Here is a 14,342-nt window from a genome sequence, read left to right on the forward strand (position 1 = left end):
ATTGGTGAGTATTTATTTAAAAAAATCTTAAAAAAATCTTCTTGATGGCAATGTAGCTGAGCCAATAAAACTTAAACAATTTTATGCAAAAAAACCTTTTTATAAAATCACATTAGCTGAAAATATTCCATTCGCATCTCACGAATCCTGCACATGTATAGTCTCACTGATGTAATACATATGCACACATCAGTACACAAAACCATGAAAGATCTAAGCAACTTATTATGCAGGAAATATATCTTTCTTTTTATCTAGGGAAATCAAAAGTAGAAAAACATTGCTGCTTTCAAAATAATGTCCTATTTTTTTTTTCCTGAAGATGAGTTCAGGACTTTTTAAAACAATAGTCATTTGAGAGGGTGAAAATAGGTGAAAGCCTTCAAACTCTTGGCTGGCTGGCTTATGATTCTGAAACTCAGCAAAATGTGTAAATTGCATCAAATCTTTCCCATCTCTCATTTTCAGTTCCAAAGTTTAGATTTACCTCTCAGTTTATTGGTCACATAATTCAGATCACAAACTCTGTCAAGCGCAGGGTATCTATTTATGCTCTGGTTTTACACTGTTGAACACAATCGAATCTTTGTCCATGACCACAGCCCCTATAATATGAAACAAAAGTAGTAATCAAGACAGGACAATTTCTCTATTGTCAAGAGCCTTATTTCCATGGCATAGCATTCAGAAGACTCACCCCATGAAAGGATTAATCAAGAGTAATGTAGCTATAATTTCTGAAGGGAAAATTATTTTCGTATGCAAATATTTTGGCTCCAATCCCCTCATCCTGCTAAGAAAGGAACAGCATCAAGTTCAGTAGTGGGAAGGCAGAACATCAAGGACAGCCCTTTGGAGATTTAAAACAGATTAAGTTAAAATGTGAGCTGGAAAGAGTCTGGAATTGTTTTTTTTTTTCACTCTCATCCAATGGCCCAGGCTCCACACAGTTAAATTAGAGTAGCCACAGTCTGTTAAAACATTGAACGCCCCTCCCAAGAAGCAATGGGCGTTATAATTACTCCACTGCAGGTCAAAAAGCTTTCTTGTTTCTCTGAGTTCAGTAATCACCAGTTGTAAAAGTTCTCTCACTCAGAGGTTGAAGCAATAAAATGACTCGTACAAGGGCTGTAAATTAAAGTGCAAAGAGAAACAGATGGACTTTGGTAACAGCTATTGCTAACTGAAAAAATCAGGGAAACTCGTGAACTAGGAAAGTAGTTACAACACAAAAGCAGTTTATTTCACCAAGGAAAAAAAAAAAAATAAAAAACAACCAACCAAACCCAAAAGCATCCTGTGAGCTCTCCTAACCCCACTCTCTGCTGTCCGTCGTGTTATGCTAAATGGTGTCTGTGGGATGAGATGTTTCTGCTCAGCTCATGGGTGTATTTATTCACCTTTGCTTGGGGTATGACTACACACGCAAGTTGGAGTGAGGCAAGAGTGGGTAGGGATTTCCATCATGTTAGATGCTCCCTGGAAACCGCCCCTGTGCATGCCGTGACCCTGTTTACATTGAGGAATGTCTTCTGCTTACAGCTGGGTACACCTGTATCTATAGGGTGTTGCTCTGGCTTGCCTTGTAGCAACCTGTATATATAGACAAGTCCGACACAAGCAAATTTAATGGCAGACACCTCCAGGTTGTGAGAAAAGCACTTAATGTGCCTTCTGATAACACCATCCTGAGAGACGGGACCACCATCTGTCTGTATAACCATCTACTTTGGTTCTGCCTACAGCGCAGAGATGTCGCCATGCGATAAAACATGTTAAAAACTATTTAGGACTCTTTCAAACAGTTCTTAACAGGTGTTTTGACAAAGTTCTGCCTGTGTCTTCTTCCACAGGGAATGGCTAAAAGTGAAAAAAAAAAAAAAGTGTCTTAGATACCAGAATTGAAACAATTTTAGTGTAAATGGAGCTTCTCTTACTACAACTTGTGATCTCATGTTTTCCTCCAAGCCCTTTCCAAACTGTACTAAACCAGAGAATCATAGAATGGTTTGGGTTGGAAGCATTAAGATCATGGAGTTCCAACCCCCCTGCCATGGGCAGGGACACCTCCCACTAGACCAGGTTGCTCAAAGCCCCATCCAACCTGGCCTTGAACACCTCCAGGGATGGGGCAGCCACAGCTTCTCTGGGCAACCTGTTCCAGTGCCTCACCACCCTCACAGGAAAGAATTTCTTCCTGAGATCTCATCTAAAACTCCCGTCATTCAGTTTAAAACTATTGCCCCTTGTCCTATCACTCCATTCCCTGATCAAGAGTCCCTCCCCATCTCTCCTGAAGCCCCTTTTAGGTACTGGAAGGCCATTAAAAGGTCTCCTTGGAGCCTTCTCTTCTCCAGGCTGAACAACCCCAACTCTTTCAGCCTGTCTTATAGCAGAGGTGCTCCAGCCCTCTGAGCATCAACCAGTGAGTGTTCTGCGGGATTGGGCATAGTATGAAATCAATATGCTTGCCTCTCTGCTACTAAGTAGTCTGGGTGAAGAGTTACTAATTTTTTTTACATCTAATGCTGCACATTTTAAGCTGCTTCGAATGCTGATGATAGATGTTTTAAAAATGCTGTTGCTGTAAGAGCCATAGAGATGTATTTTCAGGTAAGTAAAGACAAGCATGACAAGCCTCGTTACTGACCCCACCCACTGGAGTTAAGACTAAGCCCTGGCAGAGAGGTGAGGATGCCAGAGCATATCAGACAGGTTGGTTTCTATAATCCTCAAAGACGCAAATAGAACATACATTAATTGCATGAGCGTTTCTCTCCTGTGGCTACACCCTGTCTAGTTTTATGAACCTCTGAACCAAGAGCCCTTTACCTCTTAGTAGATACTCTTACTTTCAGTCAAAGGTCTCCAGAACCAAGCTGTGGGCTTCCGAAGCTGAGCTGTATTTGACCAGCTCCATATGGCTGAAACGTTTAAGCTCTCCATGACTCCAAATGTTCTCATTATTCAAATCAAGATAATCATACCTGTTATGTAGTGTTTTTCAAACCTGCAGGAAAAATAAAATACGCAGAAGCACCACTTCTTACTACACTTCTTTGAGCAGCAGCATACATTGGTTTGTGAAGGCATAGAATCTTCAGAAACACAGCATGGACAAGATACTCTAGATAATTTTTAAGTATTGTCCTCTTCCTACAGTCCTTTCAAGGCTTCATCCTATGCAGATGGTAAAGTCTGTAAAAAAAGTTGAACACACACACACACACACACACACACACTATAAAACTGTAGTAATAAAAAGCTCCCGAGCAAGTCTATAATGTAGATAATGTCTGCCGTCCAAAAACACTGTTGGCACTTCGGAGCATAAGGCTGTTTCTGGTTGTTTCTAAATTTGTCAGCCTTAACCAGTTAAAAGTTATCATGAATTTTCAAAAGTCATCAATTTTCTTGGGAAAACACTAGTAAGACTATGTTTTGCTGTTCGATATAGTACATGACCTATTTTCTAGGGATGAAACTTTGGTTATCTTCAGAAGGGTACACCCAAAACCAATCAGGTTTGCAGCCTCCGAAGAATCTCAGTTAGAGCTAGATTGCCAAATACTCCAATGGCCCTCACCTGGCTCCCTCCACTCATCTCTCTGATCTGCTGACCACAGAGCATGTCACAGCCCCACCTTGCCGTTTCCTGATACTTCAGGAGTGACTCATACGTCCCTGCAACTTTCCCTGAAAGCAGATTTTGTCCCTTTTCTGTGCCTGGGGAGTATCACAAAGCCCATTTACCCAATTTCTAAGGAAGACCTGGAAATGACCTCGTAAACACCTAGGCCAGATCCCAGTACCGTGCTAATTCTGACTGGCTTCAGAAAGAGCTGGATTTGTCTCCTTCGATCTGATCCACAGTTCACCCAAGTCAATAGAAAATCTCCCACCGGCATTACTGTCTCTTGAATACTTTAGTGAACTGAACTTTATACTCCAAACAGATCTGGAGCAGATGTAAACTACAGAGCGAAAGTTGAAAAATACATGAGTTTTCCAAATGTAAGTTTACATATTCTCTAGGGCCTGGTGATCAAAACATTTTTTTTTCTTTTTTGCTACATCATAAAGCCAGTGTGCTCATAGCATTTAAATTATAATTTGTCTGAGCTGTAATTATGCTTTAGTAAGTGTAAACCACAAGTAGCCTACACTGCACTGCCTGATCAGCATTCAGCTATTTGATAAGAGGAGGTATCTCCAACAGTTGATACAATTATCCTGTTTATAACCAACAAGCAAGGCCCTACCCTTAGATCTGTACACTGAGGAAAATTAATATAGACTATCTATTGAGTAAGGTCAAATATTCCAGCATAAAGAGTTACGTATCACTACAAAAGGTACAAAAAAGACACTGCCTTCCAACTCCTTAGACACCATGGTATCTGTGTAATGAAACTACTTTGACATTTGGGCCCTTTTATCTCTTTAACCATATGCTTGCTCATCAACTGTCTTTGATTCTACGGAGAAGCTTCCCTCAAAATAACCTGGAAAGAAGGTAAAATTAATGCCATTGTGAATGGTTGCTCATTTCCGTTGCTTTGCTGGGGAATGACATGTTGAGCAACCCTCTCTGCTTCTAAAATACTGAGCAATGTTTAAGCAGTAATTTCTTCAGATTTGGAATCCTGGGAAAATTATAGATAATGAGCTCTTTATTTGCTCCTGCAAATTGGAGACAAATTAAATGCTGTACTACAAAAAGCAATACAATGCACCTATCTTTGCACCACAGTTATGGTATGGCTTTCTACAGGTGATAACTAACAGTGCAGGGAAAACATAAATAGTAAAAACACAAAACACACTGTAACGGGCTTCTTTAGTCCACACAAATATCCTAAGACCACTCAACCCTTAGACAGTAAAGGTTATGGCTATTTTTTGGGTACTGACAGCAAAGACCCAGCTGGCATTTCGAGGTGGTTGAAGAAGCAGAGCTACTTTCAGTGGTAGCCACTATGAGGTTTCAAAACTGCAGACTAAGGCTTGGATTTTTAAAATTCGGCACAGAGGTTTACCTACACAGCACAAGGACCAGGAGAACAAGGAGGATTAGCTTGTACTCAGCCTGTGTAGTTCTTCCACTTTTACAAAAAAAGGGCAAAAGCCTATTGTAAAATTTACAGTTCCTTACTATCAAGGCTTACGTAGTTCAGCTTGGTGATTTGTTAACAACAGGGTAACTCTTCTCATCTCAAACAAACCAGTACATTTACATAGAAAATGAGCTTTACAGTAAGACAGGCATTTCTAATCCTATTGATCCTGCTCATCTTTCTGAAGAATGCCATCATTTGACAACAGCAAAGTGAGAAGTCTGTATCCGAGACTTTAAAGTCTTCCCAAGTTTTCACATTGGTAACATGCTGCTATTTTGGGTCGTTAACAAGTGTATCAGAAGAGTATTACGAAGCCACACAAAACCACAAGAAGAATCAAGATAAATGCTGCAAAAGTCTAATTCGGGCTTTACCAGAAGACCCAAAAAACAGTCATTTAACTCGGCCCCATCTAAGATAGCACCTACCTGATTTCAGCAGGGCACTGTACACAATGATAAATACAAAACCAAAAATACAACACAAACACAGCTGCGCACAGAGACAAAACCACAAAGATCGCTAACCTGCACTTACATTTCAGAATATGCAAAGGTTTCAGTTTAATTAACGGAGTTCTGCATATACAAAAGCAGCAACAGCATATACAAAAGCAGCAACATGTTTTTATTGTACAGTGAGTGTAAACACCGGTAAGAGGAAGTTCCAACTCTTTGGAAACTGTTGATTTCTCATAAATGCAGGAACAGACTTAAGAGGGATGTCATTCAGGTTTTCTCCTCTAACTTGTTTTTCTAGGACACTAATCTATCTTTCAGAAAGATCTATGCGTATTTTTTTTAACTGAATTAATAAACTGGGAAAAAAAAGCTTCAGAAAATGTTTTCGGTGTACCATACCTATCTTTTGTCTTCCATTTTGGCATTGCTTTTACACTTTGGAAAGCCGTTTTGGAACCTGCAGCAACCTTTCCTGTGTTTCCTCCTCGGCAGCTCAGCAGGGCTCAGGCACCACCTGCCATCTTGTAGATCCCCACAAAGCCCTGCTGCCCGGAGACAATGCAAAAAGCACATTTTTCTGCACAAGGAAGCGCAGGTACCGCAGCACCAGAAGCCACTCTTCAGGGCAGTCCCAAGGGAGAACGACCTAGTGTGTATTTTAGAAAAAGAGGCAAAAAAATTCCTTAGTTTATATAGACAGGTGTTCTGTTTTTTCTTAACTGAACCGAGGGTTTATCAGGATTTAAACACCCAAACCCTCACCGAGTAGTACAAAGGGCACCACAGGACGTGACTAAAACTAACTATACAGTGTGAATATTTATGACTGGCTCCCAGATTGCGGGGGCGAGAGAAAACAACCACCCACCAACCCACCCCCGTTTCTCTCCTGAGGGGACGGAGGGCACAGGGCCCGGCGGCCACACGGCCAGGGCTGAGGCCTTGGGGCCGGCGGCCGCCGGGACAGGCCTTCGTGGGCCCTGGCCCTCTGAAGGTCACCAGCGGCAGCGGGAAGCCCCGAGCCGGGACAGGAAGCGGCTTGTCCCCCCTCCCCGGCCTGTTTGTCACAAGGCAAACACACCCGGGATCTTGCCCCCATGACTAAGAGTTTCTCCTCGACGGCGGGGGCTGCCATCCCTCAGCTCCCTCACAACGACGCCCCCTCCTCCCCTCCAGGGCGGGCGGGTCGGTTTCACAGCCCCTTTATGGGGACCGACAGTACCTCAGGATACCCCTCCCCGAGCCACCGCTCCCCCTCCCCGGCTCTTACGGAAGAGGCTATATTTGGGCCGGGACAGGGAGCGGCGACTCGCCCTACCCCATCCAGTTTCGCCCAGGTGCGGTGAGGGGGGTGGGGGGGGGGCGGTGGCGGTTTAACAGCGCCCGGCTGGCCTGGGAGGAGGAGCCGTCGCCTCCTCCGCGTCTCAGGTGTAACCGGAGCCCGGAGGGCGCGGCGCAGCCACCACCACCTGCGGAACCTGTTGGGCGGCTCACATCGGTTCGGCCGCCGCACAGGCACCGCTCCCTCTCCTCCTCCTCCGCCCGCGCCCTCGGAGGACTCTTCCCCGGCCCCTCCGCGACCCGTCGCCGGCACCAGCCATGAAGCCGCTCTGCGGGGCTGCGCTCTTGCTGCTGCTCTGCGCTGCTGCATGCGCCCAGCAGAACTGTGAGTGCCCGTACCTCTCTTCCCTCCGCTTCCTCCCCGCACCCCCTTTTCCAACCGGGCTCCTCCACTCCGCCACCCCTTCCTGCCGTCCTTCTCGCCCTCCGCCGGCCGCTGAGCCGACCCTCTGGGCACCCTGCTCCGCCACAAAATGGCGCCCCCTCTCCGCTGGGGCCGATGGCGGGTGGGGAGGGGCAGCCCCGCGGGCGGGAAGGTGAGGAGGGGGAAGCCCAGCGCCCCTTTGTCCCCGGCCGGAGCGGCCCGGGGGGAGCCGGAGCGTGGCGAAGGGTGGGGAGTGGTGGAGTATGGGTGCCCCACGCCTGCCCGGCACCGTCCGGTGAGGGGCGGCTTTGTCTCTCCTCACCGCGGTGCCCCGGGGTGTCTCCCCGGGGGACGGCCGCGCTCACGGCCCCGCTTTCCCTTCCTTCTAGCGTGCATTTGCCAGAAGAACAAGCGTGTGACCAACTGCCGGCAGGTCAACGACGTCTGCTGGTGCGACTCGGTGGGCTCCGGCGTCTCGGTGGACTGCGGCACCCGTGAGTACAGCGCGCCCGGGGGGAGGCTGCGCTGGGCCCGGGGGTGCTCCGTAGTACGGGGCGGTGAGGAAAAGTGCCAGCTAAACTCGAGGAAATATGTGAAAAACGACCATTGAGTTCCCGGCAAATAATGGTAGCGAGGAAGGAAAGCTGCTTCCTGGTTTCCCAAGTTAACTAGTGATGGAAGATTATGGTTCCTCCTGTGTGACTTACGTGGACGTGCATACACTGGTGGAGGCTCCTCCAGCCTCCTTTTATATTCGGTTTCTAATGGCAAGGATTTATCAAAGATTAATTTATAGCTTCCTTGTAAGCACGTATCATGACTTTTCCTACCAGTTCAGAGATGGAAGAGTCTTGTCTCAAGACCTGACTCTTGGTTTGGCCTCAGCCAAGCTGTAGATGATCCTGTCGCTGTAAGAAATGGAAAGTGGCTGGACTTCTTAAGGTGTTTGCCTTGAGAAGCTGACGTACCCCAGTTGTGTTGGCTTTATGCACCACCTACGTGTTACACACCCGTTCCTCCTTGTAATGGCTTCAAATCTGGTTCCTTCTGATGTAAACCTGTGTTTTTACAGACTTTAAGAGCTCTGTTTTGAATCTGCATGGTTGGATGCTGCATAACATGACTTTCTGGTTATTTTTAGTGACTTCAAAATGCCTGTTGATGAAAGCGGAAATGAGAGGCTCAAAATCAGGTCGTCGCGAGAAACCGAAAGATGCATTTGAAGATACTGATGGCCTTTATGATCCTGAGTGTGAAAATACTGGTGTTTTCAAGGCAAAGCAGTGCAATGGAACCACCTGTTGGTGTGTGAATACAGCTGGTGTTAGAAGAACTGACAAACATGATGCAGACTGGAAGTGCAATCAATTAGTCAGAACAATGTAAGTCTTTCAACAGGGTGTGCTGTGACACTAAAACATTCCTGTATTGGGCTCTGTGATTCTGAGGGCTTATCTGTATGAAGGATGTGCTGGGATTGAATGAAGACAGAGCAATAAACACTTGATTACTGCTTCTTTTTTTTTTTTTTAATTCAGAAATGAGTTATTGAAGGGTTTTGGAGGGGGATTTCTTTTTTTTTTTCTCTTGCTGCTCCCTCTTTGTCTTGCTGTTCTGCTTTTTTTCCTGAGGTTAGACTTTTAGTATGTGTTGTTATATGCACATGCTCTGAGAGTATTCATTGTACTTGCTTATTACTTCAGGGAGATCATCATTGAAATGAAACATGCAGAGAGAAACACTCCGCTGCACTCTGAATCTTTACAGAGGTAAGTGATGATAACAAGATGGTATGGCAATGCCTGTGTGCACAACTAGATACTTAGTGTATTTCTGAACAATTGTTTAAAAGCCCTGTCAGACCTCTGAACTAATCTGTAAGACATCTTAGAAGTGACCTACAGATCCTTCATAGAACGCTTTACTACTTATTGGAAATAAATTAACTGCTAATGAGACTCACTTCTTTTTAAAATTGATTTTTTTTTTTTTTTATCAAGTCAATATACTGAAGTAATTTAAAAAGTCAGACTGCCCCAAAAGTAAACTGACAAAGTTGGTGGAGGGACTGCTAGAGGCAGCAGGAGAAAATACAGTTTAGCTATTGTTTTGGCTAACACAAAATCCTACTTCTCTCTGTTAGAGGTCGTATAGCAAGAAAAACGTGCTTGTAGCTATTAGATTCCTCCCACTGGAACAAAAGCTGCTATTCTCTAGCTTCTCTTCTGAACTCTCAAAGCTGTTCAGACTCTTCTCTCTACCACTGCAGTAATGTATGTGTTTATTTTTCAGTAAGTGCATCTTCACTGTTGGGAATTTGAACAGAGCTCTAGTATAATTCAATAATGAGTGCAGTGGGTTTGGTTGGGATGGAGTTAATTTACTTGGTAGCAGTTGGTCTGGTGCTGTGTTTTAGACTGGTGACCAAAACAGTGTTGATAAGTCATCAGCGTTTTCGCTGTTGCTGAATGGCGCTTAGGTAGTGTTAAGGCCTTCTCAGGCTCCCACTCTCCCATCCCACTGAGCAGGTTGGGGGTGGGCAAGAGGTTGGGAAAGGGGGGGGACACAGCTGAGACCACTGACCCGAATTGACTAGAGAGACATTCCTTATTGTATAATGTCATGAACAGAATCTGGGGGCAAGTCTCTCCCAAGTAGCCATTGCTTAGAGATTGGCTGGGCACTGATCTGCTAGTGGTGAGTGCTTCTGTGTCACTTGAGGTTTTCTGTTTCCCCCACTCAACCCTTTCCCTTACCAGACTGTCTTTACTTTGACCCATGAGGGTTTTTTTTCCTTGCTTTTGACCTTTGCTTCTGTTCCAAATCCTGCTGGGGGAAGTGAGTGAGAGACCAGGTGTGAGGGTTTAGTTGCCAGATGGGGTCAGCCTACCACAGAGACTGCAGGAAAAAACCCCAATTAATTACACTAGTCTCCCTGCTTCTGAAAATAGATGTGTAAAATAGTACTGTTTTTAACAGTTATGGCTTTAATATCCTTACAGATTCCTCAAGGAATTGATTACCAGTCGCTACCTGCTGGATGGACGCTATATAACTAGTGTTCTGGTAAGAGGCGCTTAACTTTTACTGAAGTATCAGATTTTTATTTTGTTGTGAATAACTTTGAAAACTCTTGTTTGATAAATGCAGTACAGCCTGAGTCTTATTTGAAGATCTCAAAATAGTGACACTTACTGAGCAGGTAGCAAATAGCTGTATCTGAACTGAAATACTGAGAAATTACATATTGCTCTCCTCAGTCTGTAGATTAATCTTATTTTGCTTCACTAAAAGAGTGGAATTTGAATCATACTGTAAACAGTTGGCTTGAGAACAAGTACCAGAAACTTGATTCAGGTTGTGAGTTCACAAGTTGGATCATAATATTTTACTGTGTTATTTGATAGTTGGACCTAAATCAGCCACTTCTTAATACCATACTATATTTTTTTGCAGTATGAAGAACCTTACGTTACTATTTACTTGAAACAAAACTCCTCCGAAAAATCTCCCAGAGATGTGGATATAGCTGATGTGGCCTACTACTTTGAAAAAGATGTAAGTGTGTTTCAGGTGAAGTCTGCCAAAGAGTAGATGTGTATTTTGCATTGCACTCAGTAGTGTTACTAAAGCTAAAGCAAGATGAACTAATTGCAGTGCCTAGATGAATGCTTACTGCAATGTGAACTAGCAAATCTCTTTTTTTTCCGATGTATTCTTAGGTCAAAGGTGACTCCATCTTTCATGACAACATACTGAACATGAGCATTGATAATGAGAGGCTGCATTTTGAGAAGACGGTGGTCTACTACGTTGATGAAATAGCGCCGGAGTTTTCCATGAAGTCTCTGACTCCTGGTGTCATTGCTGTCATTGTAGTAGTAATAATAGCGATAGTCGCTGGAATTGTTGTTCTGGTAAGTGGTAACAGTGTAATTTGGGAAATAACATATCAGGGTAATTCGACTCCGATAGAAACATCTTCCTCTGTAAACTGGAATCTTTTTTGAGACTTGAGAGGTGGGAAGGAAGCAATGGACATACCATCACTGTTTCAGGTCAGGACTGAAGGGTGTTGTGTGGAAAATGAAAGTACTAGGAAAAACTTATTGAGGAAGAAAGTACCTCCTGGTTTAAAGTAGTAAAGAGTGACTGATGGCCTCTTGTGTATCTTGCTCTGGAAGGATGGGGAAGGGACAGTTTCAAGGTCGGAGTTTTAAAGTCACAACCAGATAAAGTTTTCTGTAAGTAGACTTAACTAAAACTTCACAATTATTCTGTCCTTCTCTTGCAGGTCATGACAAGGAGGAGGAAAGGGAAGTACGTGAAAGCAGAGGTAATTAATTTCTGTTTATGTGTTTATTATTCTGGCCAACCTCTTCCCCGCACCATAACAGAGTCCAGAACCTCCTAAGTTTGTTGTATCTTAAAAGTTTGTTTTGGGTTCAAGGAAACTGAAAATATTCAAATTCTGTTAACTAGTTTGCACCTCTATAGTTCACCCTGTCTGTTCTGGCGCAGTTTCAAAGGCAACTCATTATCTGCTGCATTTCCCAGGGGTGGGGGGTGGTGCTGACAGCAACTACTATTTTTACATGTCTATAGCAAGGGCTACACAATCCACAGGAAATACTGATAGTCTTGTTCTGTCCTGAACTGTTGAGAAGTAGCACAAATGTTGATCTCACTCTGCCTTCTCCCCTCCAGGTAAAGGAAATGAATGAAATGCATAGAGGGCTGAACGCGTAATTAAATTGCCTGACAACAGAGTAAGATTCCAACAAGAAGACAACGGAAACATTGGAGGCATGGATCTTAACTCTTCAAAGATTCCTCCTGAAATCGAGGCAATTGTGCTCACTTAATGATTTGTTAAAACTCTATAACAGCCAAGACTGGTAACTGTGCTACTGTTTTTACCATTTGTTGAGAGTTAAATCTTAAACGCCCCATCTTACTTAAGTCAAACTTAACTACTGCTCCCTGATTTCATGTTTATTACGGTGATTAAATGAGTTGTCAACTGCTGTTACTAGGGTTTTGGAGCATACATGCTTAAATGGTTATTTTACCCTTGTGGGAGTTTTATTGAAGATAAAATGGCCTTTTTTGTAGCCATGTTGTGAGGAGACTGGCTCCTGTATAACTGAACATGATGTTTTTATGGCTGTTTGTACATATTTCAAGTTGCTGTAACTTTTTTATGACTTGAATTAATAAAACTTTGAAACAGGCTTCTAGTTCTTCTATGTTGAAATGATGACAATCTGGTGAATTATCGTGCTTATGAATTCTGCAGTGTAGTATTTCCTTAAAGCAAGCAACCTCAGCATAAGTGAAAATCTTCTAGAGCTCCCATTACCGAAGTTTATTAGCCATCTAATATCTCAAAAACATGATTTTTTTTTTTCTTAAAGCTGTGAAAACCATTATTTGTCCTATTTTCCACTCTTACTGTGCAACAGGAGTCAAATGATAAAATATGGATTGTTTGTATAAAAAAATAAATATGCTGTGAATGTAGCAATTTCAGGAATGCATAGACTGCTCTTTCAATGCCTATGTATTTATAGTAAAACAGGCCTCTAATCAGAAGATCTGTGGTGTAGGGTTGGGGGTGGGTAGCCTTGGCATCTGATAGTGGAGCTGGGAAAGAACTGTTACCCCGTTCCTGTGATTTGCATAGCTATCCATTGCGAAGATGTTGCACAGCTAAAATCTGTTTCTGTTGTTATTACTGTTTGCTGTCACAGAAGCTGACCAAACTTAGGCCAGGTTATCTACCTCCCAGAGCTTTGGATAAAAGCTTGCTTTGGCAGTCAGTAGTCTAATGTATGTTGGCTAGCAAGTTAATATGTATAGTCATATATAAATCAGCATATCTGATTTATAAAGGAAATGCTGTAACTCCTGTTGCCAAAGAAATAATTATATACGAGATAAGGAACTGAATGACAAATCATATTATTAATGTGTTGGGTTTTTTTTGTTTTGTTTTGAGCCGCTTCCCTAAAACAGGAAAAGTAGGATAAATACCCCGTTCATAAAACTAAATGTGAAACATACTCCATTAGAGAGCTTGTGTGTGTCTGCTAAATATGACAGGGAAGTTGCTGAACAGTGTGGAACATACGTCTCATCTTACAGCTCACCAGTACGACCTGCCTTTGGACAAGGTGGCAGTGGACAACCATGTGTTCCTGCGCCCACAGTATGTTTTGGGAAGCGGAGACATGCATGTTGGTTTGCTCTTGTCAAGTCGGTGCTCCTGCTAAGCACAAAAATTTCAAAGTAGGGAACTTCCCTGGAGTGCTTTGCAGCCTTCTCAGGTGGCTTTTTCAGTGACAGCTGCTGTAGGGCAGTCTCTGGCTCTGCCAATAGATGCCACTCCCTTTCTCCCCAGGTATGCAGGTGATCTGCTGAGGTATGATGAATTTCCTACAATTCTGTAAGCTGTTAAACAAACAAGGCCTAGTTTACAGTAAGCTTGTCTTTTATCAGGTCATGTGTATTATTGTCTTCCCCAGTTCTTTGCTCTCCATATCCTATACTTTCTTAAATGTCTGCAATATGGTATCCTTATCATTCCTTTCTTAAATGTCTACAATATGGTATCCTTACCATTCCTTTCTTTTACCCAAGATTGTAATACTATTGTTTCCTCTCCTTTTCCTGCTGTCCCTACCCCCAATTTCATACCTTATTTTTGGCCTATGGGATAGAAAGAGATGTTGTGTGCTAGGGCTGGGCTAGGAGCTACACATGTGCTGACTTGACTGGCTGGTATGTACCTGCTGGGTGGCCTGGACTTTGTCCCAATTGCTTTGTTTGAACATCGTTTTCTCCCTACTTTTCCCACAGTAGAGGAAGGCGTTTAGATTCTTTCCATTTTTTTTTTTACCTAACGAAGCTTTTCACATTACATACGTGCACAAACTTAGTATCTCTATGGTCTTGTTCCTTGTCAAATTTGACTGAAGCTAGCCAAGGGGTTAGAAAACCACAAAGTTTACAGAAACTAATTAAAAAATAGAAGAGATTGTACTATATCTGTTT

General features: G+C 43.3%; 1 protein-coding gene across 1 annotated transcript; it reads left to right on the forward strand.

The window, feature by feature from the left end:
• The first annotated feature begins 6,875 nt into the window (after positions 1 to 6,875).
• Positions 6,876 to 12,521, forward strand: EPCAM (epithelial cell adhesion molecule). The gene is made up of 9 exons (XM_074168829.1): positions 6,876 to 7,247; positions 7,676 to 7,780; positions 8,428 to 8,668; positions 8,990 to 9,055; positions 10,289 to 10,352; positions 10,743 to 10,844; positions 11,009 to 11,203; positions 11,581 to 11,622; positions 11,994 to 12,521. The coding sequence occupies exons 1-9, from the start codon at positions 7,181 to 7,183 to the stop codon at positions 12,033 to 12,035; spliced, it is 924 nt and encodes a 307-aa protein (XP_074024930.1). The 5' UTR covers positions 6,876 to 7,180; the 3' UTR covers positions 12,036 to 12,521.
• Positions 12,522 to 14,342: the final 1,821 nt, after the last annotated feature.

This window comes from Numenius arquata, chromosome 2 (assembly GCF_964106895.1).
Source record: "Numenius arquata chromosome 2, bNumArq3.hap1.1, whole genome shotgun sequence".
Lineage (NCBI taxonomy): Eukaryota > Metazoa > Chordata > Aves > Charadriiformes > Scolopacidae > Numenius > Numenius arquata.

What these genes read in the sequence shown, in the direction of transcription:
- EPCAM (XM_074168829.1), top strand. Translation starts at nt 7,181, where the DNA reads ATGAAGCCGCTCTGCGGGGCTGCGCTCTTGCTGCTGCTCTGCGCTGCT. An exon ending in TGCATGCGCCCAGCAGAACT is followed by an intron (nt 7,248 to 7,675) that starts GTGAGTGCCCGT and finishes CCTTCCTTCTAG; the next exon opens with CGTGCATTTGCCAGAAGAAC. An exon ending in CTCGGTGGACTGCGGCACCC is followed by an intron (nt 7,781 to 8,427) that starts GTGAGTACAGCG and finishes GGTTATTTTTAG; the next exon opens with TGACTTCAAAATGCCTGTTG.